This window comes from Stigmatopora nigra, chromosome 23 (assembly GCF_051989575.1).
Source record: "Stigmatopora nigra isolate UIUO_SnigA chromosome 23, RoL_Snig_1.1, whole genome shotgun sequence".
Taxonomy (NCBI): domain Eukaryota; kingdom Metazoa; phylum Chordata; class Actinopteri; order Syngnathiformes; family Syngnathidae; genus Stigmatopora; species Stigmatopora nigra.
Window position 1 is genome coordinate 4,943,487 of NC_135530.1, and position 26,647 is coordinate 4,970,133.

General features: G+C 39.0%; 5 protein-coding genes across 5 annotated transcripts; all 5 read right to left on the reverse strand.

Moving 5' to 3' along the window:
* Nucleotides 1–184: 184 nt before the first annotated feature.
* Nucleotides 185–6,847, reverse strand: nudt4b (nudix (nucleoside diphosphate linked moiety X)-type motif 4b). Its single transcript, XM_077709941.1, has 5 exons — nucleotides 6,449–6,847; nucleotides 3,467–3,577; nucleotides 2,390–2,434; nucleotides 2,214–2,301; nucleotides 185–1,151 (listed from the first exon to the last, which is right to left on the reverse strand). The coding sequence occupies exons 1-5, from the start codon at nucleotides 6,542–6,544 to the stop codon at nucleotides 931–933; spliced, it is 561 nt and encodes a 186-aa protein (XP_077566067.1). The 5' UTR covers nucleotides 6,545–6,847; the 3' UTR covers nucleotides 185–930.
* A 2,666-nt stretch (nucleotides 6,848–9,513) lies between these two features.
* ube2nb (ubiquitin-conjugating enzyme E2Nb) lies at nucleotides 9,514–12,050 on the reverse strand. Its single transcript, XM_077709959.1, has 4 exons — nucleotides 11,886–12,050; nucleotides 10,968–11,214; nucleotides 10,758–10,898; nucleotides 9,514–10,117 (listed from the first exon to the last, which is right to left on the reverse strand). The coding sequence occupies exons 1-4, from the start codon at nucleotides 11,913–11,915 to the stop codon at nucleotides 10,050–10,052; spliced, it is 486 nt and encodes a 161-aa protein (XP_077566085.1). The 5' UTR covers nucleotides 11,916–12,050; the 3' UTR covers nucleotides 9,514–10,049.
* A 279-nt stretch (nucleotides 12,051–12,329) lies between these two features.
* Nucleotides 12,330–13,394, reverse strand: mrpl42 (mitochondrial ribosomal protein L42). The gene is made up of 5 exons (XM_077709960.1): nucleotides 13,265–13,394; nucleotides 13,021–13,072; nucleotides 12,858–12,942; nucleotides 12,617–12,780; nucleotides 12,330–12,539 (listed from the first exon to the last, which is right to left on the reverse strand). Exons 1-5 carry the CDS (start codon nucleotides 13,341–13,343, stop codon nucleotides 12,494–12,496), a joined length of 426 nt encoding a protein of 141 aa, XP_077566086.1. The 5' UTR covers nucleotides 13,344–13,394; the 3' UTR covers nucleotides 12,330–12,493.
* Nucleotides 13,395–13,648: 254 nt separating this feature from the next.
* pwp1 (PWP1 homolog, endonuclein) lies at nucleotides 13,649–16,730 on the reverse strand. The gene is made up of 15 exons (XM_077709662.1): nucleotides 16,551–16,730; nucleotides 16,329–16,387; nucleotides 16,111–16,253; nucleotides 15,910–15,995; nucleotides 15,740–15,836; nucleotides 15,545–15,655; nucleotides 15,353–15,471; nucleotides 15,218–15,288; nucleotides 14,826–14,922; nucleotides 14,693–14,754; nucleotides 14,515–14,623; nucleotides 14,349–14,439; nucleotides 14,155–14,276; nucleotides 13,969–14,074; nucleotides 13,649–13,884 (listed from the first exon to the last, which is right to left on the reverse strand). Exons 1-15 carry the CDS (start codon nucleotides 16,614–16,616, stop codon nucleotides 13,790–13,792), a joined length of 1,434 nt encoding a protein of 477 aa, XP_077565788.1. The 5' UTR covers nucleotides 16,617–16,730; the 3' UTR covers nucleotides 13,649–13,789.
* Nucleotides 16,731–16,940: 210 nt separating this feature from the next.
* Nucleotides 16,941–26,482, reverse strand: ano6 (anoctamin 6). Its single transcript, XM_077709161.1, has 20 exons — nucleotides 26,176–26,482; nucleotides 25,111–25,181; nucleotides 24,705–24,833; nucleotides 23,218–23,283; nucleotides 22,854–23,144; nucleotides 21,900–22,013; nucleotides 21,715–21,830; nucleotides 21,485–21,619; nucleotides 20,560–20,665; nucleotides 20,408–20,468; nucleotides 20,165–20,310; nucleotides 20,017–20,094; nucleotides 19,712–19,940; nucleotides 19,471–19,640; nucleotides 19,289–19,386; nucleotides 19,079–19,209; nucleotides 18,240–18,445; nucleotides 17,968–18,164; nucleotides 17,782–17,887; nucleotides 16,941–17,721 (listed from the first exon to the last, which is right to left on the reverse strand). The coding sequence occupies exons 1-20, from the start codon at nucleotides 26,264–26,266 to the stop codon at nucleotides 17,515–17,517; spliced, it is 2,748 nt and encodes a 915-aa protein (XP_077565287.1). The 5' UTR covers nucleotides 26,267–26,482; the 3' UTR covers nucleotides 16,941–17,514.
* Nucleotides 26,483–26,647: the final 165 nt, after the last annotated feature.

Genomic DNA, 26,647 nt, shown 5'->3' on the forward strand with positions numbered 1-26,647 from the left:
TACCAGTATCACCACACCTGCCATAAGCAGGTGCAGGTCAATGTTCCCTCTAATTTTTCATGTAAAACATACTGTAAAATGCAAAAAACATAAGAGTGGACAGAGCTACATTCAACTAACTGCCGCGTAAACGGTGCCATCATGGGGAAACGGGTATAAAAAAAATAAAAACTACAAAAAAAAATACAAAATAAAGTTTGGATTTTATTTACTGCGCGCCATATGATTGCTGCTGCGCAGAGATGACGATAGTAGTGCGCATCTTAGAGGGAACATTGCTTCTGGGTTTCCTTGGAGCTTGTATTTTTGTAACAAATCTACCCACAGTGGTACCTCTACTTACCAATACTTCAACAAATTTCTCAGGTTACAAAACACTTTGATATGAAAATTATTATCCAGATGAAAATATGAAGTAATCTTTTCTCAATTCAAATAGAACTTCATTCACATTCAGATTCACTCTGTTATTTTTTTTAACCGACAGTCATCACTTGTAAACTCCCGTTTTTAAATCCCACCGTCCTGCACATACTGATCTGGGAAAAAACATGAAAAAAAAAAAAAAAAAAAACGAGCGCTTTCTAAGGCGGATGATGTCACCTGCATGCACCTAAAAGCCAATTTGTAATCTGAAAACATTCCCCGCATGTCATGCTTTGTGTTTACTGGACCGCAGAGTGTGCGTGTGTTGTGCCAAAACAACAAACATTCATACAAAGAACCATAAGGCATGCCAGAGGAGTCCGCGCCGCGGCGTCCTGCTATTCGCGCCCATTAAAAACGTACCACAGTGCCGCCTAAGCGTCGCCATCTTCTTCGCCACTCGGTCAATTTAGTCCATCAAGTTGGGGCGATGGCTTTGGTCCGTCCAGCAGTTAAGACTATTTACAGGCTTTCACTGTACAAAAAAAATTGCGGCGGGGAGTCCTATCTGCGAGAAGAGGCCAACACCCCACCCGTGGACGGCGTAGTGGCCGTGGCGCTGTAGTGTGGGTAATTGTCGTTAGGGGGCGGGCCAGTGAGGATGGAGTTGCCATTGGTGGGTGAGCAGCTGAGTTGAAGCCGCCGCAGGTACTCGGCGTGCACGGGTTTGTGGCTCTGCAGAACTTTGATGGCTTCCTCCACTGTGAACCATTCACGTTTGCGGCCTGCGGGGGGAGATGTAGGATAAAGTTTGGCGGGGTAGGGAGGGGTATTTGATGACAGCTTACTATGAAGACCCGAATAATCATATGCTTACAATTATTTTTTCAACTCAAATTTTCGCATGCCTACGATTCTTATTCGGGTGCCTACGATTATTAATTTTTGCCTCAATTAAGCCCGTGCAGCAGCATTGTTCTACGTCATTAACTTTCTACGTGTAAACCCTTTACTAACGTACTAGTACTAGTAAGATCGTGCAATTGCCACTGGTAGAGTTGCAATATACATAATTACAATGTATTGGTAGGCCTAATATATACGAGAGTTACATTATATGCAATTCATTGCAGCAATTATTTGCAACTGTAATACAACTTTGCAACACGATTATCCGTCACTAATTATCTCGTGCCTACTAATATTCATTATTTTTGGAATTTTCCACTGCCTACTATTATTCCAGTGCCTACTATTATTCCGGTCTTCATAGTAGATCAGTGGTGTCAAACATATGGCCCGTGGACCGTGATTTTTATTTTTAATTGGAATTTTGTGAACTATGTAATTGACCTTTGCACTTTGCTCAATTTCTTATCTGCAGTCATATTCTTTTCTTTGACACTGTGCTCAAAACGCTCAAAAATGGACTCACTGACAATGTCAAAAGTCCAATTCACTTCAACTGGCTGCAGATGCTCATCTTTTAATGCCATTGACGGTGCTACACGTCCTATCCATTTTGAACTAAGGAATGTTCATTCTGTCCATATGAATAGGCACCTAATGTCATCAATGGCGGCCATGAAGTTACCATCTTACAGCCAAAAATAAAACGGTCCAGACAAGATCTAGTTGGCATGAATGTGGCCTACAAGCAAACTGAGTTTGACAGCCCTGGTTTAGATGACACTGAGGGGGCAGATTTATGTTAACCCCGCCCACACCCAGCGTGGGATGAACGCACGTGCTGTACATTGAACAGGGTAAACAACCCTCCCCCTCCTCCAAACTGGGGTTACATTCTTCCAGTTAACAGACAGAAAGTGAATATGTCTGAAACACACCTATGTTAACGGAATCTTCCCAGGCTTCCAACGTCTCGGTGACGGTCAGTACGTAAACGTACGTCCGGTGTTTACGGTCTTGGTTTTGCTTTTGGAATAAAGAAGCAATGACAAAAGTGAGTGGCCTTTACAGTTGGGGGTATGGTTTAGAAGTATTGCAATCGATTGGTTCTTACCTCAAACACGCCGAGTAGACGTCCAAGTTTGCCCTTGACACCAGCCTGGGGAAAAATAGACAGTGGATTTGCTTTCATGTCAAAACTCCGGAAAAAAAACAATACAGTCAATAATAACAAGCAAATACTTAGAAATACTTAGATACGAAAATATTTAGATACGTAACGTCTAACGCAAGGGGGTCAGACTCGGGTTGGTTCACGTGTCAACTCGATTTCACGTGGGCCGGATAATATTTAGATTTTTTTTTTAAATAAATGGATTAAAAGAACTGGATTGAAAGGCCAGAATATTCATTTTTTTTTTATAGATCTAAAACAATGTTTATTGTATTTTTTTAAAAATATATTTTTAGATTTTACAAAATGATTTTTTAACTAAAAACAAAGAATTACAAATACAAAACTGAATTTGCTAAGTAGAGGTATAACCAAATGACATCAAGATCATTCTCATAAAGCCGGACACGAGTTGTAATCACTCAGCCACTCTTCAGAGAAATCCAGACGAGAAAAAACGCCGGTGTGCGAACACTTGGGAATCCTGTGAGGATCCAAGTTTAGATGACCGCCATAACTGAGAAGGCGAGGGTCTCGCCGGGCAACACCTCCACCGCAAATACCCTCACCTCAAATGCATATCACGAGCTCGACGAACTTGCCAAGTACATTTTTTTAGTTTTTTGTAAGGATTTTTTTGTTTATTTTTGTAATGGATGTATTATTCATTATTTTTAATTGATTAATTAATTAATTTAGAATTATTTTGAATGGATAAATTTATTTATTAATTATTATTTTGAATGGATAAATTTATTTATTAATATTTTGAATGGGTTAATTTATTAATTAATTATTATTTCTATTGGATTTATTTATTTATTTATTATTTTTAGTGGATTTATTTATGAATTTTTAATGGATTTATTTATTTATTGTTATTTTTAATGTGTATTTATTTATGTATTATGATAATTTTAATGGATTTTATTTATTTAAGATTATTTCTGAATGGATTTTTTTTTATATAAATGGTGCTTAAATAAACAATTCCTCCATCTGTCATTTCACCCTCACCTCCTCAAAAACTTCTCGCACCGCCGCTCCACAAGGTTCCTCCTCAGGCTCCATCCCTCCTCCAGGAACAATCCATTGATCCGGGTGTCGACTACTGCTGACCAACAATACCTGTGCAAAGGACAAAAAAATGGAAATAAAGTTCCGTTTTGTACAGATATCATAACAATAGTGCCTTTCTGGTAGTCTCAGTCATCAACAGATCCACAATCTCGTCGTCTTGTGGGTTTTGTGTGTAAAGGAATGTAGCGAGGCTAATCTACATACTACAAAGTGTGTTTAATTAGAAGTGGTCATGAGGAGATGCTTTCCGATGTGCTGACATGGCAGAAAGACAATTAAAGGAAGCGACACTGAAAATAACTTTGCCTTTAAGGAAAACAGGAGTAAGTAATGTCATATAAATTATGAAATAGGGCAGTTTGGATTTACGATTCGATATTACTATTATTATTATTATTACTATCATTATTATTACTATTATTATTATTACTATTACTATTATTATAATTATTACTATTATTATCACTACCATTATTATTAGTATTATTATTATTACTGTTATTATTGTTATTATTACTATTATTATTATTATTACTATTATTATTACTATTATTATTATTATTATTATTATTATTATTATTATTATTATCTGCAACAATACTGAGGTAGAGCACTTGCATTGGCTAACTGTATATTTATTGAATATATAATATATGTTCTGAAATTTGAGTTGAGATTTGTACTGGGAAACACCGCTTACTAGTGGACGGGACTGGATTTGCAACCACTTATTTTTGATTTCCACCAAAACCCATGTGTAAAGATTGTTTCAGATCGATTTTTTTAATTTGGTAACCATGGCCATGCAGTTGCCATTTCATACTTGGTACAAAAACAAAATAACTCACACTGTCCTGATAGATGGGTCAGAGGACAAGTAACAACTGGGCAGAAACACTGGTTAAATTTGGAAAGAGGGTCAGCGAGGAAGGGGGCGGGGTCAGTTAGCAGCGGGTGAAACCCCAGAAGCCCTGAAAGTGTTTCCTGGACCGGTGGCAATTCACACCAGCTCTCAGAGTGTCGCTCACTTGGGAGAGGCAACTTCTGAAGCCACTTACAGTAAATCTATTCAACAGCGGGCTGACAAATGTCGCCGTAAACTTGGCGAACACCCCTCCTCGATAAACGCGGCGCATTGGGGGCTAAAAATAGTTCTTCTCGTAATGCAATAGAGAAATTGGATTGTCGCCTGTCCATTTTCACATAAGGAGGGAGAGAATCCTTCACAGTTTTGCAGGGGGGAAATCATAGATGTTATATAATTAAGTTCTAAATCTTTTCTGGCCACTTCTTAGCAGGATATTTTGACCGCCGTAAACACCAACGATGACTCTCGCTTGTAGCTGTCGAATGCAAAAACAGCTATTAAATGTCAGACTGCAGATAGATTACCGTATTTTAACAACTATAAGGCGCACCACATTATAAGGCGCACCGTCAATGAATGACACATTTAAAAAATGTTTCCATATTTAAAGCACACTGGATTATAAGGCGCCCTGTCTATTTTGGGGAAAATTTAAGACTTTTTTAAATTAAATTTGGATATGGCACGCACAAGAAGCAAATAAATCTAGAAAAGGCTTGCATTTCAGTATTTTATCTTACATTAATTTTGTTTGCTCTGCAAAGTTTGTTTTTATTATTCGTGTAAATACATATAAATATGTCTTGTGAACTATCCAGACATCTTTGGATATCATTTTTATTTACTTCCACCGACAATTACAGATGTCAAACCCATTGCCACTTGGAAAGGAAATATAGAGACATGTCTCACTGCCATTGACGGCGAGCGACGTCCAATCCAGAGTGATTTGTTGGTAATTCTAGTTTGTGTGTGACTGTGGTTTTTTTGTCATAATCCACTCTGAAGGTTCAGAAGTTCCCCATCTTGGAAATGTGATTGACTGTCAATCATCGTGGCACACCTTCCTTGAATGGCACCATTACTCATCTCAGTACAAACATAGAGTAAACAAAGGTGAGTGTGTAATAGGCCTGAATTAAACTACTCTGTGATTGTCTTGTTATAATTATGAGTCATTATTCTGAACTGTCTCTGATTTGGAAATATTACTGTGACGCATTTCATGGCCCTTAAGTTTGATTTCTAAGTGGTTTTGCTGTCTCCTTTCGGGGGTAACTATAGGTCACAGATGAGTATATCATCAGAAGAGTCGAGTTTTGGAGACAACAACTCATGGCTGTCAGATCATATTCGTTATTTACATGCTACGGCCCCTTTAAATCCTCATCCAAACCAACGCTATGCGCCAAATTGCGAGTCGAGACGCCGCCAAATACACGAATGACCACCAACTCCTACACAATCGGGTCGTTTTACGTTCAACTCCGGGTGACACTGAAGATTAATTTTCAATTAAAAGCGGATTTTTTTATCAATGTAAAGTATGTGGGAAAAGCTGGAGGACCTGCAATAAAGCGCCTCGCCCCCTCTTCTCCGATACTGCAAACTACCCAAAAGCATCCGGAAAATCCTTATCCAAAATAAAAGCTAAACGTCACTGCGAAGAAACGCATTCAATGCAAAAGTAGCCGATGACGTCTATTATTTTGAAAGGTCGCACGGGAAGTAAAACTACTGCCAACCCCAATGAAGACGTTCACCTTTTTTACCCCCCCTCGACTCTTCAAACTAGCCCAAACTGGCTGGTCCAAGGCGCATCAGTGAAAATTGTAGACAAAAACATGCAGATCAATTCAATGTCATTCTAAACAGTACACGTCACGATGCCTAAAAATGAGAACCTGATTTCATATGAACGCATATGAAGCAAATATCGTTAGAGAAAGCTTTTTCGTATGGGATGGGCAGCACATTTAAAGACCTTTTAGGCCTTAAAAAAGTACAACCGTGTTGTCGCGTGTGTATCCGGGGACAACAGTTATCCTTACCTCCTCTTCGCGATCGTTCTTGAAGCACAGACACGCCGCTCGCTTCTTAAAACCATCGCCGTCGTACGTTCTGGTCTGGTTGGGTTTGAGCTTCATTCTGATTCTCCCCCCGAGCTAGACCCGGCGACAATTACTAAATAAATAGCGGAGGAGTGGGGCAGGCTAGCAAGGTAGCCGCCGCATTGTTGCTAACGCTGGCTAAATCCGGAGATCCTGGAAGGGCAGTCGTTGGGAAGATCCGAGGCGCTTTTCCGGCTGGATTTGATCTCAGACAACCGCTTAAAGTTCTCAGGGAAGCGGTGAATGGAGGCCCCCGCCCCCGGCAGGGATTTTATGTAGCCGGCCCTCCTATGCTTCCATTTGCGCATGGCCGCTGACTCAATACACAAGCGAGTGGAGTTTGACATATACAGACACGCCCCGTTGAGGAAAAGGCGATTCTCATTGGACAATTTGTGCAGCGAAGGCGGTACTACGCGGCTACTTAGTGGAGTCTGATTGGACGCCTTCCCAAGGCCGTCCCCCCTTGGCAGGTCCTTTTGCGAAATGCCCATGAAACACATCATTACAATATAGAATGTGAGGAAACAAACTTTCAAATGCAGGTTTACATGATGACTAATCATCATTCAATGATAAATAATAACCCGTCTGGCGTCATTTAATTTAGGATCTGGTGGAAATATATATATAAAAGTAAAACTGAAAAGGATACACAGAATAAATGAGAAGTGATGCATTTATCCATTACAAATGAACAAGCCCCAGGCCATGTGGGTGAATGCCCAAAAATATGAGGAAATCATGCATTTGTCATTCAAATGTGACATTATTTTTTTCATCTGTTAACATTGGAAGTTAGGAAGCCTTAAATAACAACCTTGAATCTATTGCAAACCTTCCAAATGCTGACAAAAGTTCTGCTTCGAATTCCCAGGATTGTGCCGTAAGAAATGATCTAATTCCAGTCAGCCTAGAAATTAGAAGATTTGTTTTATAGTGCAAACTCCATTAATGTTAGCAATCAGTAGTTTAGCTGGAATTTTTGGCTTACAATGTGTGGTAATTACAGTTCTCTTGACTCATAAAATAAGTACAGTTCATTAGTCAGCCATAACATACAAAAGATTACAGTTGCTTTAAAACTATTTGTTCCGCATTCAAAGGACGTCGACTAGATCACGACTCAAGCGTTAAAGTTAAATCTGTAAGACAAAAGGCATGTGATAGTGCTTGAGTGGACAATGCAAACGCTGCACTCATTAACTACTGCACACTCACCTGATAATGAACATTTTGACAACCCCTTCTTGTGAGTGGATCGTCGAAATGTGTCATGCGGCGTGATAACCCCAAACGTAACCTTTTGCCTATTGGCCGAGGAGGATCCACATCGTAAAAGTTGAGATAACAGTCGGAGACACAAGTGGGTCACAGTGTGAGAGTGTTGATGATGATGATAATCCTGTCAAAGATACAGAGAATGGAAGTTATGAAACCATAGAAAAGACCAAAGTTATTTGGAAAAGAGCACAAACATTTTTCTCAAAAACTACATCTCAGGACATGTGTCAAAGTGGCGGCCCGGGGGCCAAATTTGGCCCACCCTATAAATTTGTGCGGCCCAGGAAAGTAAATCACTTTGTTTTAGGATCAAATTAAAATGAAGAGTATAGATGTATATTAGATTTCCTGACTTCCCCCTTTTAAATCAATAATTGTCATTTTTTAATCCATTTTTTAGTTCAAAAATCATTTTGTAAAATCTAAAAAAATATATATATATAAAAAGCTAAAATATACATTGTATTAGATCTATAAAAAACTGAATAATTGAGGCTTTTCATCCATTTATAAAATATATAAAACATATAAATATTATATCTAAAACGGTCCGGCCCACATGAAATCGGGTTGATGTTAAAGAGGCCCGCGAACCAACCCGAGTGTGACACCCCTGCTTTAACCCCTTAAAACTGACAATCTTTTCTTAGGAAGTCTTATGAGGTTAAAGCAGAGTTAGTATATATCGATTGGATATATCACAGAAAGTGTTTCAGCCACCACGAATGCTGCATCAAGACGCGGAATGTAGCGTTTGGCGAGAAGTACCGCGTTTGCACTATTTTCAGCGACTTTCCCCGTGACATGACTTGACCTCTCATCAGTATTCGCACGCTGCAGCAAAAAAAGCTCCCCATGAAGGCATTTTGTCTCTGCCTCATCCTTCCCTGAGGTGTGGTACTGATTTATGAATGAGCTCTTATGTAAGGGGCAAGAATGGTAGAAAAAAAGCTCTGAATGCAGGCAATGCATGGATGGAGGTGAGGAGGGGGGCTAAAAAAAAATGTGCCTGGAATTCCAGTGACGAAGCGTTCAAAGGGATTCCATTTTGTTAGTGTGGCGCTCTGCCGCAGAGTGACGACACTTTTGCGCTGGGGGTTATTTGCGCTGACATTTTGGGTGTTCTTGACATGTCAACATTGGCTAAAAAGCATGTTGTGTCCCCTTCAATGGGATGCATTTGTATTAGGCCAAAAATCAACAGACAGTGGCAGCCTAGAAATCAATATGAAATTATCCAAAATGATCTGTTAGTACCATAAAATGATGAAGAAATATCACAAAATTAACTCACTGGCTGCCATTGACAACGATAGAGGTCCAAATCATTTAAACTAGTCCTGTTTTGAAGGTTCCTTGCTTTTGTCGCTACCTTGTGGGGATCTGTGGGATAGCAGAAAAAATAATTAGGGACATGGTCATAACTGGAAAATGTACTACATACTACATTTGATTTGGTGTGGATACACATGACTAAAGTTGGAGTTGAACTTGCACATTTCTGTTTAACATTCGTTAGGTACTTGCATTAAACTTTTAAAAAAATCTTTAGTGATTAGAGCAAGATGTATTTTTAAATAAAAGCAAGATTATTATTTTTAAATTTGATAACATTACCAGAGAAGAAAATTTTCATTGGCTTGCTCATGACGTGTCATTAAACTGCTGCAATAAAAAATATATACATATTTTTGGAGTCATCAAATAACTGAACAGAAAAATAATTCCACGCTAAATGTTTATTACCTGACTTTCCTCGTACACACTCGCCATGTTGTTATAATGCTGTAGCTCTACCTAGCAGGAAAAAGTGGGTACTACAAAGCCTAAATGGGCAATAAGCAATTAGAAATCGTGCTTTAACTTGCAAAACGCATCAAAAATAAATACCATATTTTTGAAAAACCTGGTGTAGGAGCAACATAAAAAGACATGATTTGACAAATGATGCATGAAGTAAAAGTAAGACCGCTTTAATACATGATGACGTCGTACCAGTGCGCACTTGACTCTTCCATGATACCGTATATGAACAAATATTTTTTTAAGACTGTCGTGAGGAGGGTGTGTCCATGCATTTAAATATCAACACAGGGAGGGAAAAAATGCTAACACACATTGAACGCATCGTACAAAGGAAAAAAAAATACAAGTCACCCCAAAGTAGATTTCTTTCAAAGAGATGTGGACTTATAATCATACATTGTCCGTCAAAATGAAACGTTGACGACAGAGGAGGGCGTGTGGTGGCGCCCAATCAGACGCCGGGGCAGGCATTGTGATAATCGTTCTCGGCCTTTGCGTAAATCCTGGTCCATTCTCGGGCTAGGGAGAAAAAGATGGTTGGAGAGAATTAACTTGGAAGAATTTTGTTCGGACGTTTGGTCACCGGTCGTTTGGTCCCCGTTGGTCGCCGGTCAAATGGTGACAGAGAGTTTAGTGTTGAAACCAGCTCTCAAAATTATATTCATGAGAGAGTTTAATATCTAAGTACTGTTTAATATCTAAGTACTGTTTAATATCCAAGTAATGTTTAATATCCAAGTACTGTTTAATATCCAAGTACTGTTTAATATCTAAGTACTGTTTAATATCCAAGTACTGTTTAATATCTAAGTACTGTTTAATATCTAAGTACTGTTTAATATCTGAGTACTGTTTAATATCCAAGTACATTTGATCGGCGACCAAACGTCAAAATTATATTCATCAGAGAGTTTAATATCTAAGTACTGTTTAATATCCAAGTACTGTTTAATATCCAAGTACTGTTTAATATCCAAGTACTGTTTAATATCTAAGTACTGTTTAATATCTAAGTACTGTTTAATATCCAAGTACTGTTTAATATCTAAGTACTGTTTAATATCTAAGTACTGTTTAATATCTGAGTACTGTTTAATATCCAAGTACATTTGATCGGCGACCAAACGTCCGGTCACCACGGGTGCAGGGCAATCCCAACCTGTCTCGATGGCTGTGCTCTCGCACTTTTTCCATTGCTCTGCGACGTCGTTTGCCAGCGGGTCGTCGGGATTAGGAGCGCTTAATAATGCCTGGATGGATAGCAACACTGTGCGGATCTGCAGTGCTGGAGACCACTTTTCTGGAAAGGGTCATAACAGTGAAAAACTTTCATCACATGACTTAAGGGAAAGCCGTTCAAAAACCTCACCTTTCAAAATGTCTAAACATATTCTTCCCAGTCGGTCAACGTTGGGGTGGTAGATTTTGGTCATGAATCGCACTTTGGGGGCTGCCATGGGGTACTCTTCTGGGAGAAATAGTTCCAGTTTAAACGTGCCTCCTTCAAATGGTGAGTCTTTGGGTCCTCCGATGATAACGTGGAAATAGCGTGCGTTGGCATCATCTGGGGTGGCCGTGATGCCCGGTACGGGTTCTTGCATCAATCGCTGCGTCTCCTTTAGGGATCACACAAAAATCTTTCATCATCTCTCATTCATATTGTTTTTTTCAGGAAAGCCAACTACAGATAACACTTTTAAAAAGCCAATCAAGGGATTAAACTTGTAATTGTAATAGTAGTGCCTTATATGGGCGCATTCCCTCAATAATAATGAAGTTGTGATTGTATGGTGTTTATCAGGTAGCTGCTAAAATCCTGCAGAACTAGATTAAACCCCGTCCGTGGCAGAGGAGAGAGAAAATCGATCGTGATAATTTCACATGAATGCTAATATTGCGGCTAAATGTGCGATTTTGGCGCAGTTATCAATGTTAAGACAACATCCAAAGTGACGACCCCGACGAATCCCTTTTGGGTCTCCAATAGCAACATGTCATTTTATTCGTGGGGAAACTCTGCAAATGCACAAAAATAAAACCATTTATATATAAACATATATACAAAATAGAAGAATCGCATTTGGGAAGCATGACTGGCTGATTTAAACGGAAGTCGCAAAGAAAATACTTAGGCGAGCTAAGTTGGCCGAGAAGCTAACCATGCTATTGCCAGCCTCCGCCGTCCAGAAGGCACTAAAAAAATCCCATTCTGCTTCAAATAACACCCCGGCACTCACACATAATTCCGTTTATTATGCACGTTTAATAACATATCGCTGTAATGTACCTTGACAATCCTGCGAGGCAAACCAGCCATGTTGTGTTAGCGCTTTTTTTCTCTTTTAATATTTTTAGCCGTACAGTCGCCTTCTCTTCAGGCTGGTTGGACCGAACCAAAGGGGCGGGGTTCACCACGCCCGCTTCCGGTTTCGCAGAACGTCACATGAAAAATGCGGTCGGTCGGGATTGTCCGCGTTAACGTTTTTTTTATTATTATTATGAAAAAAACGAAACATGCTCCTAAATATTGCCCAATAATTTATTCTGAGTAAATTTGTGTATTTTCCCCTTTAACAAAAAAAAACTAATTAATTTTAACCAGGTTTAAATGTTGTATGTTGATAGTCACCAGATATGTTGTTTCTAATAGAAACAAAGATATTGTAACTGTGATGACTAATGTGTTTGACATACAGCATTTGTATTTCCTCACAAAGGGTCGCAAGGGTGCTGGAGTTTGATTTTTTTTAACTTTAATACTTGAGTTTGACTACATTATGTACAAACAATGATGCTATCATATATTTTCAAGAGATAAACAAAAACAAATGAAGTCAAATCCAAATATTTCTATTATATGGAAAGACAAATTGATGCAAATTGTCATTGGCACAACTATCTGTCCTTTGGAGTGTTCTTCTTAATGCGTCTCATGTGGTACCTGAAGATGACAAAGAAAAAATAAGAGTGCACTCTTTTAAAAGGAGTTCATTTTCCATACAATGGCCTGAGACTTACTGTCCAAATGGATACCAGCGGTGTTTGGTTGTGAAGAACATCTTGCTCAGCACCTCTATGCTTGGACCCTTTTTGTCCTTCAACACCTCCTTATTGAGGTGCGTCTTTAGGACTTGCTCATGAGTCTCGTTGGGGTTGCAAAGCGGATTGGGCCTCTCGATGGGCTGTGCAAATAAAAAGTTGCAAATTAGATAAAAATGCAATGAGTACAATCTGAGATATATACTACTCTCATTCCTACCTGGGTGAGCTCATATGGAATGTCCATGGGAGGATGGAAACAGACAACAGTCTTCCCATCTGAAGTCAAACCGATCTCCACGTCACTAGTGAGCATAATATTAGCAATCAATTACACTACAGTAAAAAATAATAGACAAAAAATCAAAGAATAATCAACAAACCTGCAATCATCAATCGATCGATTGGACATGAATCGTAGTTGAACCAAGCAAGCTGAAAAGTAAATTGTTGTGTTAGGCAGTTTTTCAATTCATATTTAAGATCAAAATGTAAATTGATGTATTGTAATGGCCAGCCAGTCGATCCTCTCTGCTTACGCTAATGTCAAGGTTATTTAGTTAGCTATACCATTCTTTAATTAAACAGCATGTCATTTATCTGATGTAAATTAAAAATAGTAAATACCTTGCTGCATCCGTAATCTACTACATTTGTAAAACCCTAATATTAGACTGTTTATTTTGCTCAAGTGACCCGACGCCATGTTACCATTTTTTTGGGGTACGTTACTATGTTTCCGGGTTAAATCGCGTTCCCTTCGAAAGGTTCCGCATGGCATTAGTTCCGTGAGAGGGTTAAATGGTTGTCAACAATTGATAATTTGAATTCGAATACTAAACAAATAATTGGATACACTGTAATACACTGTAATTGTCTGTCTTAAATATAAAATAAGATACTTTTATTGCAACGAGACTTCTGTTAATATTGAGACTTTTTTTTACCTCCTTGTGTCAAACGCTTCTTCAAATTGTGTGACAGTACATAAGAAAACAACAGAATCTGAAGTTTGTTCATTTATAACCTGTATTTATGCACTGGATATACATGATAATGATATTTATAGAGGAAAGTGAATAGGTATGACATGATTTGGGAATAATGTGGACTGTTGGAGAAAAAGTATAAAGATGTCTTCAGATTGTCTCACTATGAGGTATCCATTCCACTTGTGGCTGCAATGCTGGACGTCTGAGGTGCCGTGTTCACTTCCAAGCGCTCCCGATTGCCGAAAACCGTAGCCACTGCAGGTAAATATCACAACCATTCAGAATATTGTGAGGGTAAAGTTGCATGAAAATATTTTGACCATCTAAATTTGGTCTTACCTGCTGCAACATCGCTTATATCCCAAACTCTCAAACCATCTTTTTGTCCCCCAAATGCAAAAGTGAAAGGCTGATCGGGGCAACAACACGCGCAGAATACAACTCCCTGCGTGCACATACAAAAAAAAAAACAAGTGTTACACCTCTGATGTGTGTCATTTCAATCATCCCCCCCAAAAATCCTACCATTTTCATGTCCCGTGAATGCACCAAATTGGGTTTGTCGCCCAAAATGTCCCAAATCTTGACATGCTTGTCTGCTGACGACGTGATTAAGCAGCCTTTAACTTGGTTGCTGAGATTCAAGCCTAAAAATGCAGTGGCAAAAAAGTTACATTCCAAATAAATCCTGACTATTTCAGTAGATTTCTCACGCATACCCGAAACCTCTTCATCGTGTGCCTTCAACGTGAAAACGGGCTTATCTGCGCGAGCATCCAGATAGTACACAAATCCATCTTCCGTACTGGCCTGAAACACAACCCAGATTCACCAGAGATTCTCTAAATATTTGGACTGGGAAAAACAAAAAAACTCCTCCCCTACCAGGAAGTTACACGGTGAAAAGTGGTTCCACGTCAGACGTTCAACTTGACCGCTAAACCGCCAAGTGCGGAAGCTGTCTGGGCTGCGGCAGTCATACAAAAGGGCTGTCCTGCAAATACAATTCGATACGGTTAAAAAAAAATATGTGCTTGCTGACAAATTTGATGCGTTTACATACTTGTCGTATGACCCCGACAGGAGGGTCTGTGCCTCAAATGGATGAAACGCCAACGTCTGAACCTTGAATATGAAGAAAAGAACTAGTGAGCCAAAAGGCGATTTCATAATAAACATGTGAATCGGTGTCATACTTTGTCAGTGTGTTTATGTAGGGTGGTGGCAGGTTTGCCTTGAGACAGATCCCAGAGGATAACCGTGTCATCTGCTGAGGCGCTAGCTAAAACATTCCTGAAATCAAAATATTCCAAATTACGAGAAAAAAATACCTTTTTTCAGACTATAAGTCACACCAGTAAAACAATGCACCACAAAGATAAAAAAGTGACACTGGAGTATAAGTCGAACTTTTAATAGGGCCATTTTTTATTTGATCAGAAACCAAGAACAAAACATGTGTTAAAGTAAAAATAGTAAAATGGACAGCAACAGACTAAATAGGCACTGTTTAACATAGGGTTTTTTAAAGGTAATGAAAGAAAAAAAAAGTGCAACTTATAGTCCCTAAAATACGGTATTTACTGACCTGATCAGCTTGTTCCAGGCTAAATCCAACACAGCATCGGTGTGTCCCTCTATGGGATCTGCAGACGCACCCTATAAACCCATCAAAAAAGCCACTCGCATCAAATTAAAACTGCTGATATCAGCTGGAACTAACCTTTTTGCTCTTTTTCTTCTTTTTGCTGCCCAGCGAGAAGACGGGTTCGAGGCAGTCCACCACGTCTACGTCCCACACGTCGATCTGCGGCGTCATGTTCCCCACGGCGGCATAGTTTGCTGAACGCATAAAGCAAATGTAGATTTTCCTTTACAAATTAACTATAATGCTGCAGGTTTATAGTATCCTTACATCGCGTCTCCTCGGGATTGGGATCAAAGTTGAGCCACTCGACGCTGAGTGGATAAGCCGGCAGCAGAATGTCATGGTGCACGTAGAGAGATTCCTCCTCACTGTTGTACACTGGAGAGAAAACAAATTATATGCCTATGATACATGTTTTTTTTAATATTAGATCATTCTCATTGGTGTTTTGATTTAAATTACCATAAACCTCCAGATTGCAGCAATCCCTTTCAGTCTTCCCACACAAAATGAGGTTGTCAGTGGGCTTAATTTGGAAGTCATCTCGTTCGTATTGATCCTGAATGTGTCATAAAAGATGGCATATTCAGAAAAAATTCTATGTGACCATCTTGATGGAATGTTTAACTCACAGTGTCTTTAAGTGTAATGTAAGGGTCCTCTTCATTTGAACTGAAGACGGTAAGACCGGCCAGACTGTCCCCAAGGTTGGAAGTTGCTAAAGAAAAGGCAAACAAAGTGACATTCAAATGGGGAACATAGTAGTGTGTTTGTGAAAATTTGGGTATTCTATTCCCATCAACGCTGAATAGAAAAGCGACAAACTTGCTTGCCTAAATCTTCTTCATCATATTTATCCAGGCCATATTCAGCAAGCTCATCACCACCACCATTTCCCACTTTAGCAACATCCTCGCCATCATCATCAGCTACAATTCCGGCGTCTTCATCTTCCTCTTCTTCAGCTTCTTGTGCCCTGATAGGAAAAATAGATCCATTTCAGAAATATAATCCAAATTTGAATGCCTTAACAACAATAACAAAGACGCACCCCAGCTCTTCCCTTGCCTCACTGATGATGCGTTCCAATTCCTCCTGGCTCAACTCAACCTAAGAAAAAGTTCGCTTAATAAACACAATCACTGGCAGATGAGATCGTAGATCACGTGTTTTTCAAACAGCCAGAATAGTGGTCATATTATTTTGTTGACACATTAGCATCCGATAGGCTAACGGGAGCGAGCTCATCGTTCTAATCTACTTCATCACTTACTTTGTCCGGCAATTCCTTGGAAGCCCCCCGCTTTACCCACGCGATACAAGTAATCTGAGAACTCATGTTCGATGAAAAAAAAACTATTGTAAGAGTGTGGATTAACTACTGTGTCTAATTTAGTGGCCAACCAAAATACACAGGGAAGGGCCAGGAAACCACGTGGATTTTGCGCATATTGATGACGTCAAACCCGTGCGTCTTTATTTATTTTACATAAAGGGACAGTACTACATAGTAAGGATTATTTAGATAACACTATATATCCATAATGTGCTCTGTGATGTGTGGAATCCTAACACAAAAATAATATAATTAGGTAAATAATTGAAAATAACAAATAGTACAACAGTAATCTACAAGACAAAATGACATAAAACACAATTTTCTTCATAAAAACAATTTAATAACTCTGTATAAAAGACAGATCTGCATAAACAAAAGCAAGAGACTGTCAATAGTGGTTATAGTACCCTAATAAAGCATGGCAGCTACAATACAGGATAATTCTTTTAAAACATGCATTTCATTGTTTTTTTTTTTTTTTGCAGTGCGGCAGTCACAAAATCCGTAAAAAAGTGCATCACATAAATGGAGGTTTCAACAGTTTCAAGAAAACACTTTGATATATGTATATATACTTTTTCCCAGTAAACGTTCAAATGTGCGATTGATTTAAAATAGGTTACTATTTTGATGCTAAACCTCATCTCACATATTTTTTCTGTATGTAAATATTGTGAGATCATTGACGTGTCCCTGTAAAGCAAAAATAACGAGTACTACTCTCAATGGCTTTCAATAAACGTGACTTTTTTTCTCAATACAGAACCATAAATCTTATCTGTAACACCAATTGTAACGTAACATTGTATTCTCTGCATTCCAGCGCATGAGCAGCGTTTCAATTGTCCAACTCGCTTTGTCAGTTTTCTTCCCATTCAAAATCCCCAAATTCCTATTCTCAAAAATCCAGATCAAGTTCCTCTTTTGCCGAGTTATTTTGCGTGCCATCACGGGCCGGCTTGAGTCGCTTGGTGACGAGTTTGAGGTTGGTCTCATGCAAGATCACCTGAGTCAGGTATTTCTCCCGCTTGATTTGTTCTTTGACGGCATACGGCACGTCGGGGATGACGTAGGATAGGATGAACTTGGTCAGGTAAACGATGTGCTGTCGAAAAACATCCAAGAGTAAATAAAACTCTCGAAAACCTGCCGTTTGTGCTCTTACCTCCACAACGATTATAAACGCCATTTTAGCAGCGATAACATGCCAGTGGTAGATATTGTGCTCATACTCCTTTGGGTGCCCGGGTGGGTAGCGGAAATCTCGATACCTGAATTTAAAAAAAAAGGGTTGTTAACCATGGTGATGTATGCCAAAAAAGTCTTTATACCTACTGTTTATGCTTTATACCTGCAGGTGGTAATATTGTATGGTGTGCTGAGCGGCCTGCTAAAGTTGGAGAAATCTTGAATGTTGAAGGTGGACAGGGAGCTTTCGATGTAGCCCTGCATAGTTTGGTAGCCATGTTCTCCATACGGGTACACGGAGAACGACCAATAGTAGACCAAGCGTGGGATCATATCGGAGGTGAAGGCGATGATCATAGCCTGGGCTCAGAACCAAAGATTCTCCATTTGGTCAAGTACAATTTAAAGTGGCGGACATGTTGGATGGGAGCTCACATTGGTGGCGACGGCCAAGATGGCCACGCCTTGGAGGATGGGTTGCCAGGCGCCGATGTCCTGGGCTTTCTCCGGTACGATGCGGCGGAACTGTGTGGTGATTTTCCAGGCGTCAACGCGGATTTCAAACAGGTTGTTTACCAGTGCCAGGACGGGGGCCAAGGGGAAGGATGCCACGAAGAGGGTGACGAAACCAAATTGGATGACTATGTAAGTGGGAAAATAGAGGAAGGGTTATCGAATGGTTTCTAACACATCAACAATGCACCATCTCTGTTCATACCTGGGACTTAATACCAATTAAAATACGTGAATGTTTCACGACTATAAGGCGCACCGCATTTAAAGGCGCACCCTCAATGAATGACACATTTTATTTGTTTTCCATATAAAAAGCACACTGTCTATTTTGGAGAAAATTTAAGACTTTTAAGTGTGCCTTATAGACATGAAAATACAGTAATATAAATAAACTATCATGAACACAAGTTGCTCAAAAATGATGTCCAAATACATGTTTAGTTAAATAACAGTTCTGAGTCAGAAACAAAAAATATATATCTTAGGAAATTCAGGCAAAATCATTCTTTTTTCTAAAAAGGGCTCCTGCTTGACATTTTTCTCTGTAAGCAATGTCAATGTATTTTCAGGACTATAAGGCGCACCACATTATAAGGCGCACCCTCAATGAATGACACATTTTACTTTTTTATTTCCATATATAAAGCACACTGGATGATAAGGCGCCCTGTCTATTTTGGAGAAAATTTAAGACTTTTAAGTGCGCCTTATAGTCATGAAAATACAGTTGTATTCATTTTTCCCCCTCCACTTCTTACCCATTTCCAGGTATTCATGGAAAAGTCCCAATTTTGACATGGGTTGGAGCTGGTAGTCCTGCTCCCAGCGAGGAATCACCTTCTGTGACGATGAACGTGTGCAGTAACGAAAAATCAAGTTTTTCACCCATCTGCAAGACGCAAAATACACTTGAACCACCATTGAATGTTTGTCTATTACGCCATAATTTTTTTTTTTTAGGTTCTTACGGTAATAAGACCTCTTGGATATTGTTCCATATAGCTTTACCACCCATAATGATGGACAGTTGAGTAGTCAGTTCGAACAAACAACCACCTGGATCACACTGTTTTTTAAAAAAAAACAACAACAACACATAAATTAAACAAGTTCAAGGTGAATACTCATCAATATATGGATAAAATTTAACCTCTTCATTGCGATATTTTCCCAGCAGGTAAACCGGTTGCCCTGGATAGCCGACAGCTTTCCCCTTGGCGAAGGCGATATAGAAACAAGACGAATAATAATTGACAAACTGGAAGAGGAACATCTTGAGTGTCAAGCTGTTCTCATAGTCAGTTCTGGTCCTGGGCAGTTCTGTTGGGTGATAGACAAAATTGTTCAATAAGAAGCATAAAAAATCTTCCCATCTAATCAAGGCCACTCGCCAAAGTTGGTGATCCAGATAGCAACCCGCTCGTACAGAATATTGAGAATCATAATGACCACAAAGCTGATGATGGAAGCCGTAACCGACGTGGCCATTTGAGGCGTCACATACTCCTTGAGTGGCTCCAGCTCCTTCAGGTCTTGTGCTCGCAACTTAGCCGAGAAAGCGAAAAAAGCAGCTAGGCGGTAAACGGTAATGGCCACAATGGACGCTACAATCAGTAAAATCTGAAAAGGCAAATGGCAAAAAACGTCAATAGGATGAAACCCTTCTTGATTTGATTTTGAAGAAGACTTCTTATACCCAGAATAAAACAGTGCCCATTCCGATTGACACCCGAATGCATCGTCCACAGGCTGTGTATGGAACTTTTTCCTTCACCTAAACATAGAATGAGAAAAAAATGACTGTAACTTTGAACCATGTAAGTAAAAACGAAGCTCTAACTCACCCCTGTGATTGGATTTTTCCTCTCATATATACATTTGGCCTCATATTCTGGTCTAGGCGGCTCCTCCTGCTCTAAAAACTCTACAGTGTCCCATTGGTATTCCAACTCAGCTTGGTAACGCTTCCAAAATTCCAGGAACAGCGTTACTGCAGCGAGGAAATGAAGACAAAGCCATCTACTGATTAGACGTATGTCCGAATAATATTTGAAGAAAAAAAGAAATAACAAGGCAGTGTGATTTACCCCAAATGGACATGAAAACCGCAAACACCAGAGTGCCAAAATTGTCAAATATGCAGAGTTTCTACAAAACAGAAAACAGTAAGTTTGATCTCAGGATTTTTACCTCCAGAATGGTTTTCTAGTATTTGCTTAATATGGAATAGTAACAGTACCTTTGAAGCTTCACAGGTGCTGTTTAACCGCCAGTATTTGCATTCCTGGTCGCACTGAGGGCACATGATTATTTTGCCACCGATCTCAGGATCACACACTTCTTTGCTATAAACAAACAAAGAAGGTCAATGGCGCAGAGATGTGACCATTTGCTACCACTTAAAAAGGTCATTTAAATTAGAGATGGACCGATATGTTTTTTTTTTTTTTTTAGGACTGGAGCCAATATTCATTTTTAGTGAGAGTGTAAAAAATGAATATTTACAGTATTGACCCGAATATAAGACGAACCTGATTATAAGGCGATCCTGATTATAAGATGTGGAGTATAAAATGATGTATATGGATTAGATCCGACATAAGAAGATCCTGATTATAAGATGATCCTGATTATAAGATGATCCTGATTATGAGACGATCCTGATTACAAGATGATCCTGATTACAAGATGATCCTGATTACAAGATGATCCCGATTACAAGATGATCCCGATTACAAGACGATCCCGATTACAAGACGATCCTGATTACAAGATGTGGAGTATAAAATGATGTATATAGATTAGATCCGACATAAGAAGATCCTGATTATAAGACGATCCTGATTATAAGACGATCCTGATTACAAGACAATCCTGATTACAAGACGATCCTGATTACAAGACGATCCTAATTATAAGACGATCTTGATTATAAGATGATCCTGATAAGAGAATCCTGATTATAAGAGAATCCTGATTATAAGAGAATCCTGATTATAAGAGAATCCTGATTATAAGAGAATCCTGATTATAAGAGAATCCTGATTATAAGAGAATCCTGATTATAAGAGAATCCTGATTATAAGAGAATCCTGATTATAAGACGTCAAATTTCCAAATATCAGCGATCTCTAATAAAGACCATAAACATATACAATGAGTACCTCCAAGTGCTGGTCTCTTGAGTTTTGTATCCATATATGAAACAACCAAGACCCACCACAGCAGCTATAGCCAGCATGATGGTATAGAAACCCAACCAGGCAAAGTAAATACCAATTTTTTCGCCATAGTACTTCCTATTGAAAAAAATATATATATACATATACATTGACGTTATTTCCCCATCACAAGAAACAGTCTTGTCTTATCTTTTCTATTGGCACAGTTTTACCTGATGAGGTTTAGGGGCTGCATCTTGTAGAAGCTTTTAGGGTGGGCCCATTCTTTGTAGAGGAGGTATCTCTCATTAGGGCAACCCTCTTCTTTGGACTTCACGTTGAACCTGCACTAGATGAACATAAAAGAGGATGAACGTCCAAAGGATGTCCTCAATGCCGGCTGGCGGTTGACACTTACATCGTGAAGGGGGTAGGCGGCCTTATAAACGCCGCCGTCCAACAGTTTTCGGATGCCGAACTTCTTCACCCTCCCTCGGATCTCGTAGGGGGCTCGACTTAAGATGTAATAAGCCTGAAAGATGGATCCATTGGAATCTTGTGAGGCTCAATGTGAAACCCAAACTGCCCAGTTTTGATGACGAATATGGGCTGGACAAGAAGCTTAAGTTCAGACGTCTCAAATCTAACAATACATGGCGCTAGTCACTTAAAGTGAATGTGTCAAAGTGGCGGTCCGTGGGCCAAATCTGGCCCACCGCATCATTTTGTGTGGCCCGGGAAAGTCATGAGTGCTGACTTTCTGTTTTAGGATCAATTTAAAATGAAGAGTATAGATGTATATTAAATTTCCTGATTTTCCCCCTTTTAAATCAAAAATTGTCCTTTTTTTAATCATTTTATTCTGTGTTTTTAGTTCAAAAATCATTTTGTAAAATCTAAAAAAATATATAAAAAAAGCTAAAATAAACATTGTTTTAGATCTATAAAAAAACTGAATATTCAGGGCTTTTAATCCATTTATAAAAAAAACATCTAAATATCATATTTAAAATGGTCCGGCCCACATAAAATTGAGTTGACGTTAAAGCATCCAACGAACCAACCCAAGTCTGACACCCTTGACTTAAAGATTCCTTCTTCATGAGCTGAGGGTTCAAACCCAGACAGCATTTTTGAAACAAAAAAACGGTTGAACCTTTGCAACAATACATATGTTAGGGAATTGATCTATAATTTTGGATTATTTTGTTGCTTGGGGCCTTCATTTAATCACTTCCATTGGTCATTTTTTTCTTTTTACTTGATTCTGATAATTTCTGCAAGGATTTCAAGTTGCCACTTTGTGATTCACCCAAAATTTTGCCCACTCCTGCTTTAAAGCAGGACTTTGAAACTTGTCTGACTCACTCACCATCCTGCTCCGCATGGAGGGGGTAAAGAAAGTCTCCTTGTCCTTGACGTAGAAGTAGTCCAGACGATCTTTCTCGAAGGGCGCGGTGAAGAACTCGGCCTCCTTGGTGATGAGGCTCTCGCTTGGGTAGAAGGGCTTGGTGACAATGGAGAGCCAATGCCACCACGGCGAACGTTGTGACGACAAGTCGTTGGGCTGGATGGGCAGCTGGACGTGAAGCACCTCGGCGTACGTGCACAATGTGTCCCAGGGCATGTGCACTTTGACGAAGGCCAAGTTGTCGTCCACCACCTGATTTGGAGAGAAATTTTGATGTTTTTTTTTCTTTCTTTCTCCCAAGGAAAAATGTAAAGAAGCCACTTACAGATGGTGTGGCCTCCAACTCCATCCCCATTTTCATTAAGCTGGCTTCAAAGTATTCTCGCCGTCTCTGCCGATGAGAAAGAGACTTGCTCGTTATTCATATTGAATGACTTGATAAGATCTTTATCTGATCAACTTCATTCAAACCCACGGACATTTTTCCCATGTTATATTCTGTACAGGGGGGTCTTTGCTAATTTTGTGTCCTAGGGGGACAACCCTACTGATAGTATTTTCTGTCTTATCCTCACAAGGGTTACTACTACTATGACTACTAATGATAATAATAATAATAATAAATAATAATGATAATAATAATGAACAATGATGATAATAATAATGATAATAATAATAATGATAGTAATAAATGATAATAATGATAATAATAATGATAGTAATAAATGATAATAATGATAATAATAATGATAGTAATAAATGATAATAATGATAACAATAATGATAGTAATAAATGATAATAATGATAATAATAATGATAGTAATAAATGATAGTAATGATAATAATAATGATAGTAATAATTGATAATAATGATAATAATAATGATAGTAATAAATGATAATAATGATAATAATAATGATAGTAATAAATGATAATAATAAAAATTATATTAATACTACTACTACTACGACGACGACTACTACTACTACTACGACGACGACGACTACTGCTACGACGACGACTACTACTACTACGACGACTACTACTACTACGACGACTACTACTATTACTACGACGACTACTACTACTACTACGACTACTACTATGACTACTACTACGACTACTACTACTACTACTACTACTACTACGACTACTACTATGACTACTACTACGACTACTACTACTACTACTACTACTACGACTACTACTATGACTACTACTACGACTACTACTACTACTACTACTACTACGACTACTACTACGACTACTGCAACGACTACTTCTACTAATAATAATAATAATTACGATAATGACGATAAAATGATGATGATAAAATGATGATGATAAAATGATAATGATAAAATATTCCTTAGCACAAAACTTCCTTTCAACCCACTACAAATGTGTCATTATATAAACACCAATGTAACAAATGTACAAACCCTAAAACCACAAATATAGAATTAAATAAAACAATCTCAATTTAGTGCTTAACAGTAGCACATGTCACTTGACATGTGTCTTCTAGATGATTGGACAAAAATATATATACCAGCAATATAAAAAGGACGACTTCATAATAAATATGAATGGCTGGTGCACATTTAAGCCCAAGCAAATGTAACTCCCTGTGTAAATAGTCCAGTGTTGCTATGTGATAAAACACATAAAAGTACATATTGAGTTCAAATATTTGTTAGCCTTCTGTCGTTTAGCCTACTGTACATTAGAGTGAAAAGTACAAAAAATATGTGGACTACAGTATAATATAGAAGTTACATAAAGAAGACCAATAACCCCCAATAACGTACCTTCTTGCGTGCAAATGTGTGTCGCTTATCAAAGTCCTTCTTGTCCTCATCTTCGTAAACCAGGATGAAGTCGACGCGCCGCACGCCGTCGTTGAAGTAGAGCGAATCCGGCTTGTCGTTGAATTCGGCCTGGGGGCAAATTTGCGGCTCGTGAGGCAAGTTGGCTGACTCAAACTCATATACCGCTTCTTCCATAATGTGGTACATGTTGGGTGAGGAGAGGACGGATGGATGGATGGACGTCCCAAAAGCGAGTGCAGGGTTTTAAATGTCGGTGTGGGTCATGTAGGTGATGTGGGAAGGACAAATGATTGCGCAATGCAAAATGGAACCAGGGTGATATGTTTCCTCAATTTAAAGCCTTAAGTTCCTTAATATTACAATTCTCAACAAAAAAAACACTCACCAGTTGCACTTTCATGACAGTCAAGCCTTCTGGAATACTGTGATATGTTGGCAAAAATTCCTCAGGGTAAACTGTGGAAAGAAAATTATTTTTTTTTAAAAAGTTGGGATAGAAAAAGCTCTGGTGTCCACACTAGGGTGTGTGGGCAAATTTCGGGCCCAGTTTTCTTTGGCCCGGAACAAAAAGATGAAAATAATGTTGAATACGGCACAAACAAGTAGCTGTAATATAACCTACATTATGTTTAAATATTCAATTAAACAGGAATTTAAACCTGACATGTTCAAGTCCAAATAAGAAATTGGAGTATTTTTTCTTGCATACATCAAAAAGAAAAAATAATTTTGGGCCCTGACAGTGGATATGTATTGCCAGTGTGTAATTTACATGAGCGCGGGTCGCAGAACACGTTTTGACATGCAGTTATGCCTGTTTGATGGAGTCCACCCTTCTGAATAGGACTTCCTGTCTTGTCTTCCTGCAGGGAGGGTCACACTTTTTTGGTGTGTGCTTTCATTTTTCAGCCTTAATAATGCTTCCAAAGTGTGCCTGTGAATAATGGATGATCCATTAAGCCCACTAATAGAGATTGCTGTGAGGAAGGGATCGATAATTTCCTTCTTGTTCGTGTCAAATACGCGAAAGATTGTATTTCTGATAGATGTCCGAGCCAACGGAAGTGGGAGAGGTTGGCCACATTGGACGTGTATAGCTGTCAATGGCACTGACATTCTTCTCTTTGGAATGTGTGGAACTTGATTGTCATGAACAACAAATAAGCGGTTGCTAGGCAGAACAACAACATTTGAGGAAATGTCAGAACGCTCACGTGACATTCCTGGCACGGGTGATTTGTTTTTTTAATTTTCATTTTTTGGAATGAAGGCATGGAGACACGCCCACATTAAATGTCCTAAAATGAATGTTTGCTTGGCAAACAACACCGTGGAAGTCACTAAAAATAAGTTGAGAACATCTGGAACGACTTATGGATCATGGAATGCCGTAATTTTTCTAGGTTAATCGGAGAAAATAAACAATTGGAGTTTTAAAATATCGCCTCACCAACGTCTTCGACCATCATTTCGATGCGGGCATCTCCTTCCAGTTCCTCGGCGTCAGAGAAGGACTCCATCTCCAGGATGTCGTTCTCCATTTTCACCCGGTGATCGATCACCAAACTTTTTAGCTTCTGTCAACACTCCTCGTCCTCTTCATCAGATAGCTGGATTTTGAATTACAACTGTTTAACCGCACCGTCTTAAATCAATTTTTGCCTTCATTTCGCCAATCGGAACACTTTACGGAAAGTTTAGAATCAAGCGCTACAAGACGGACGGGTGGGGTCGAAGAAGTGGGCTGTACCACGATGGATTTTTTTTTAGTGTTTTACCGGAAATACAGATTCGGATATGTTAGGGTGACGTCACAGCAAATAAAAAAAAAAATGCGAGTTAAATAAACAACAACGTTTACACAGTCAAGTGTGCATGCAGTTGAATTGCATTTTTAATATTGAATGAGTTTTGAAACTATA

What these genes read in the sequence shown, in the direction of transcription:
- nudt4b (XM_077709941.1), bottom strand. Translation starts at nt 6,544, where the DNA reads ATGAAGCTCAAACCCAACCAGACCAGAACGTACGACGGCGATGGTTTT. An exon ending in AGAACGATCGCGAAGAGGAG is followed by an intron (nt 3,578 to 6,448) that starts GTAAGGATAACT and finishes TCCTTTGCACAG; the next exon opens with GTATTGTTGGTCAGCAGTAG. An exon ending in GTCTACTCGGCGTGTTTGAG is followed by an intron (nt 2,302 to 2,389) that starts GTAAGAACCAAT and finishes TTATTCCAAAAG; the next exon opens with CAAAACCAAGACCGTAAACA.
- ano6 (XM_077709161.1), bottom strand. Translation starts at nt 26,266, where the DNA reads ATGGAGAACGACATCCTGGAGATGGAGTCCTTCTCTGACGCCGAGGAA. An exon ending in AGTTGGAGGCCACACCATCT is followed by an intron (nt 23,145 to 23,217) that starts GTAAGTGGCTTC and finishes TCTCCAAATCAG; the next exon opens with GTGGTGGACGACAACTTGGC. An exon ending in GAAAATATCGCAATGAAGAG is followed by an intron (nt 19,387 to 19,470) that starts GTTAAATTTTAT and finishes TTTAAAAAACAG; the next exon opens with TGTGATCCAGGTGGTTGTTT.
- pwp1 (XM_077709662.1), bottom strand. Translation starts at nt 16,616, where the DNA reads ATGAGTTCTCAGATTACTTGTATCGCGTGGGTAAAGCGGGGGGCTTCC. An exon ending in TACATAAACACACTGACAAA is followed by an intron (nt 14,755 to 14,825) that starts GTATGACACCGA and finishes TTCATATTCAAG; the next exon opens with GTTCAGACGTTGGCGTTTCA. An exon ending in TTTCACCGTGTAACTTCCTG is followed by an intron (nt 14,440 to 14,514) that starts GTAGGGGAGGAG and finishes GTTGTGTTTCAG; the next exon opens with GCCAGTACGGAAGATGGATT.
- mrpl42 (XM_077709960.1), bottom strand. Translation starts at nt 13,343, where the DNA reads ATGGCGTCGGGTCACTTGAGCAAAATAAACAGTCTAATATTAGGGTTT. An exon ending in TAGATTACGGATGCAGCAAG is followed by an intron (nt 13,073 to 13,264) that starts GTATTTACTATT and finishes TTTACTTTTCAG; the next exon opens with CTTGCTTGGTTCAACTACGA. An exon ending in CGATCGATTGATGATTGCAG is followed by an intron (nt 12,943 to 13,020) that starts GTTTGTTGATTA and finishes TATGCTCACTAG; the next exon opens with TGACGTGGAGATCGGTTTGA.
- ube2nb (XM_077709959.1), bottom strand. Translation starts at nt 11,915, where the DNA reads ATGGCTGGTTTGCCTCGCAGGATTGTCAAG. An exon ending in ATGTTTAGACATTTTGAAAG is followed by an intron (nt 10,899 to 10,967) that starts GTGAGGTTTTTG and finishes GACCCTTTCCAG; the next exon opens with AAAAGTGGTCTCCAGCACTG. An exon ending in GAGCACAGCCATCGAGACAG is followed by an intron (nt 10,118 to 10,757) that starts GTTGGGATTGCC and finishes TTTTCTCCCTAG; the next exon opens with CCCGAGAATGGACCAGGATT.